Here is a 2,753-nt window from a genome sequence, read left to right as displayed (position 1 = left end):
TTTTTCAATATTCAACTTCTCTGCATCTGCTTCTGCTATAGGCGATGCCGATGAAAAATGAATTATTTTTATTTTTTTTAGCACTTATGCATAAATATTTGCAACTCGTATCTGGCGGGCGGGCGTCAATCTGAAATGCGTGTGTGTGTGTGTATGTGTCATATTTTTCTATGCCTCCAAAGCAATTTTTTTGTCTCTAGTGTAGGTATATAAAGCAATTGTCATTTTGGGTAAGAACCACAGAGTAGATTCATTTGTCAAACACAGCAGTCATGGTTCAAAAGGCAAGTTCTACTGAAAACTGTCGTGAAATTTAAATTATTTTTAATTTTCAATTCAATTTCTTTTAAATGCAGTTTATCATCCTAAGCGTTGTTTTCGCAGTTGCAACAGCTGTTGTTGTACCAGCACCAGCATATCCAGGGCTAGGAGGTTTGTCGGCATATTCACCTTATCATGCACCTGCATTAGCTGCTCCAGTTCTTCCAGCTATTACTAAAATTGCGGCACCAGTATATCCTACAATTGCAAAGATTGCCACACCAGTCGTAGCAAAAGTTGCTGGACCAGAACCTTACGATCCAAATCCAGAATATAGTTTCAGTTATGATGTACATGTAAGTATATTGATTTTTATATAAAATGATTATAACAAAATAGTATAAAAACAAAATTTAAATCACGTTTATTTGATTCACAGGATGCTTCAACTGGCGATGTTAAGAGTCAGCAAGAATCACGTCATGGTGATGTAGTACAGGGCGCTTACTCACTTATTGAAGCTGATGGTACAAAACGTTTAGTCGAATACACTGCCGATCCAGTTAATGGTTTCAATGCCGTTGTACATAAGGAAGCTGCTGCTGTCAAAGCTGTTGCACCAATTGCTAAAGTAATTGCACCAGCACCTTTATTACATGCTGCTCCAGCTCTTGCTGTAGCTAAACCATTGCTTGCACCTGCTTATGCTGCTCCAGCTTATGCTGCACACTCTTATGCTGCCCCAGCTTATGCTGCTCCAGCCTATGCTGCCCCAGCTTATGCCGCCCATACCTATGCTGCGCCAGCTATTGCCAAGGTTCCAGCTATTGCATCATATATCCATCATTAAAAATTAACTTAGTCAAATCATGAAAAACGTTTCAAAAACCGTTGCCGACCTCTTGCCATATTCGTAAATAACGACAACAAAGACAAATGAGATTCTGTTTTTTTAATATTAATATATAATGGAAGTGAAACAAACGACAAATTCCATCAAAGAATTTTGCATTCCAACTATCCACATAGTCATACATACAATACGTGGTTTAAGGACTACAGTTCGAAGTGGAAATAAATCAATTTAACAGTAGTATTAGAAAATGAATATGAAGTCCATCATTATTACTGATTCAATGACCAATTAGACCAGGTCTCTAGTTTCTTACTAACATAAACAAAGTCAACTAAATCAGATATTATCCTGTTAGTCCTTTATGTCTGTAGAAACTTTTTAAACATTTTGTTAGTTTTTTGTATATGTTTTATTTGTTTTTCATTTCATTGAAAATATCCTTGTTTAATGTTTATGTTAAGGCTGTTTGACCGCGATAAATAATTATGTTAATTACTTGTAAATATTCAACAAATAAATTTGTTATAAAATATGCAATTAAATTAAAATTTTTTTATTTCAATTAAAGACAATTTAAATAATTACAAACTAATATTGAAAAATACCTAAATATAATAAAACAATAAAATAAAATAATATTAAAATAAATAAAATAATAAAAAAAAAAACCAATAAATAAATAAAATCATAAATAAATAATCCAATAAATAAATAAAACAATATATAAATAAAACAATAAAATAAAATAATATTCAAAATTATTAAACTACAATAAAGAAAGACATATTGCTATGTATTATTTTATTTAAATAATTATTAATACATATGATATTTTATATTAGACATCACTAAGTATAAAAATACTTAATATATAATTATTATTGCATATCTTTTAACATTTTAAATATTAATTGCAATATAATAATATATAATTATTTTAATGCAATAATTTTATAATAATTAAATAAATCAATTCAATAATATTAATTTACATTAAGATAATACTAATAATTATTTAAAATAATAAAAAATAATAAAAAATGAAAAATTATATTGCAATAACTATATAGAAAATATGGAACCATATTATAATATAATATCAATAAAATCATAACATACCATATAACATATAATCATATATTTTTTTGTAATTGAATAATAACATAATAAATATACAGCATTAAATTAATATGGTATGTTATATTTTATGATATTTTTTAGTATGGTTTCCATATTTATAAGTTATTGCAATTATATTTTTCATTTTTTATTTTTTATTTATTTTAAATACTTATTAGTAATGAATTTAATGTTAAATTATATTATTGAATTATTTATTTATTATTATAAATATATTGCATTAAAATAATTATATATTATTATATTGCAATTAATATTTAATAATTTTAAAATTATTGCAATAATATATTATATATTAATATTTTATTATATTTTAGTGATTGTCTAATATAAATATCATATTGTTATTAAAATAATTTATTTAAATAAAATAACTACATTATGCAAATATGTCTATTCTTTATTTATTTTTAATTATATTTGATATATTTATATATTTATTATATTATTTTATTTTATTGTTTTATTTATTTATTGGATTATTTATTTATGATTT

General features: G+C 25.4%; 1 protein-coding gene across 1 annotated transcript; it reads left to right on the top strand.

Moving 5' to 3' along the window:
• Positions 1-224: 224 nt before the first annotated feature.
• Positions 225-1,650, top strand: LOC119676924 (cuticle protein 7-like). Its single transcript, XM_038088195.1, has 3 exons — positions 225-284; positions 357-617; positions 701-1,650. Exons 1-3 carry the CDS (start codon positions 273-275, stop codon positions 1,109-1,111), a joined length of 684 nt encoding a protein of 227 aa, XP_037944123.1. The 5' UTR covers positions 225-272; the 3' UTR covers positions 1,112-1,650.
• The last annotated feature ends 1,103 nt before the right edge of the window (positions 1,651-2,753 follow it).

The sequence above is a fragment of the Teleopsis dalmanni genome, chromosome 1 (assembly GCF_002237135.1).
Source record: "Teleopsis dalmanni isolate 2A chromosome 1, ASM223713v2, whole genome shotgun sequence".
Classification (NCBI taxonomy): Eukaryota; Metazoa; Arthropoda; class Insecta; order Diptera; family Diopsidae; genus Teleopsis; species Teleopsis dalmanni.
The sequence above is the reverse complement of the archived record's forward strand: the minus strand, read 5'-3'. Positions and strand labels throughout refer to the sequence as shown.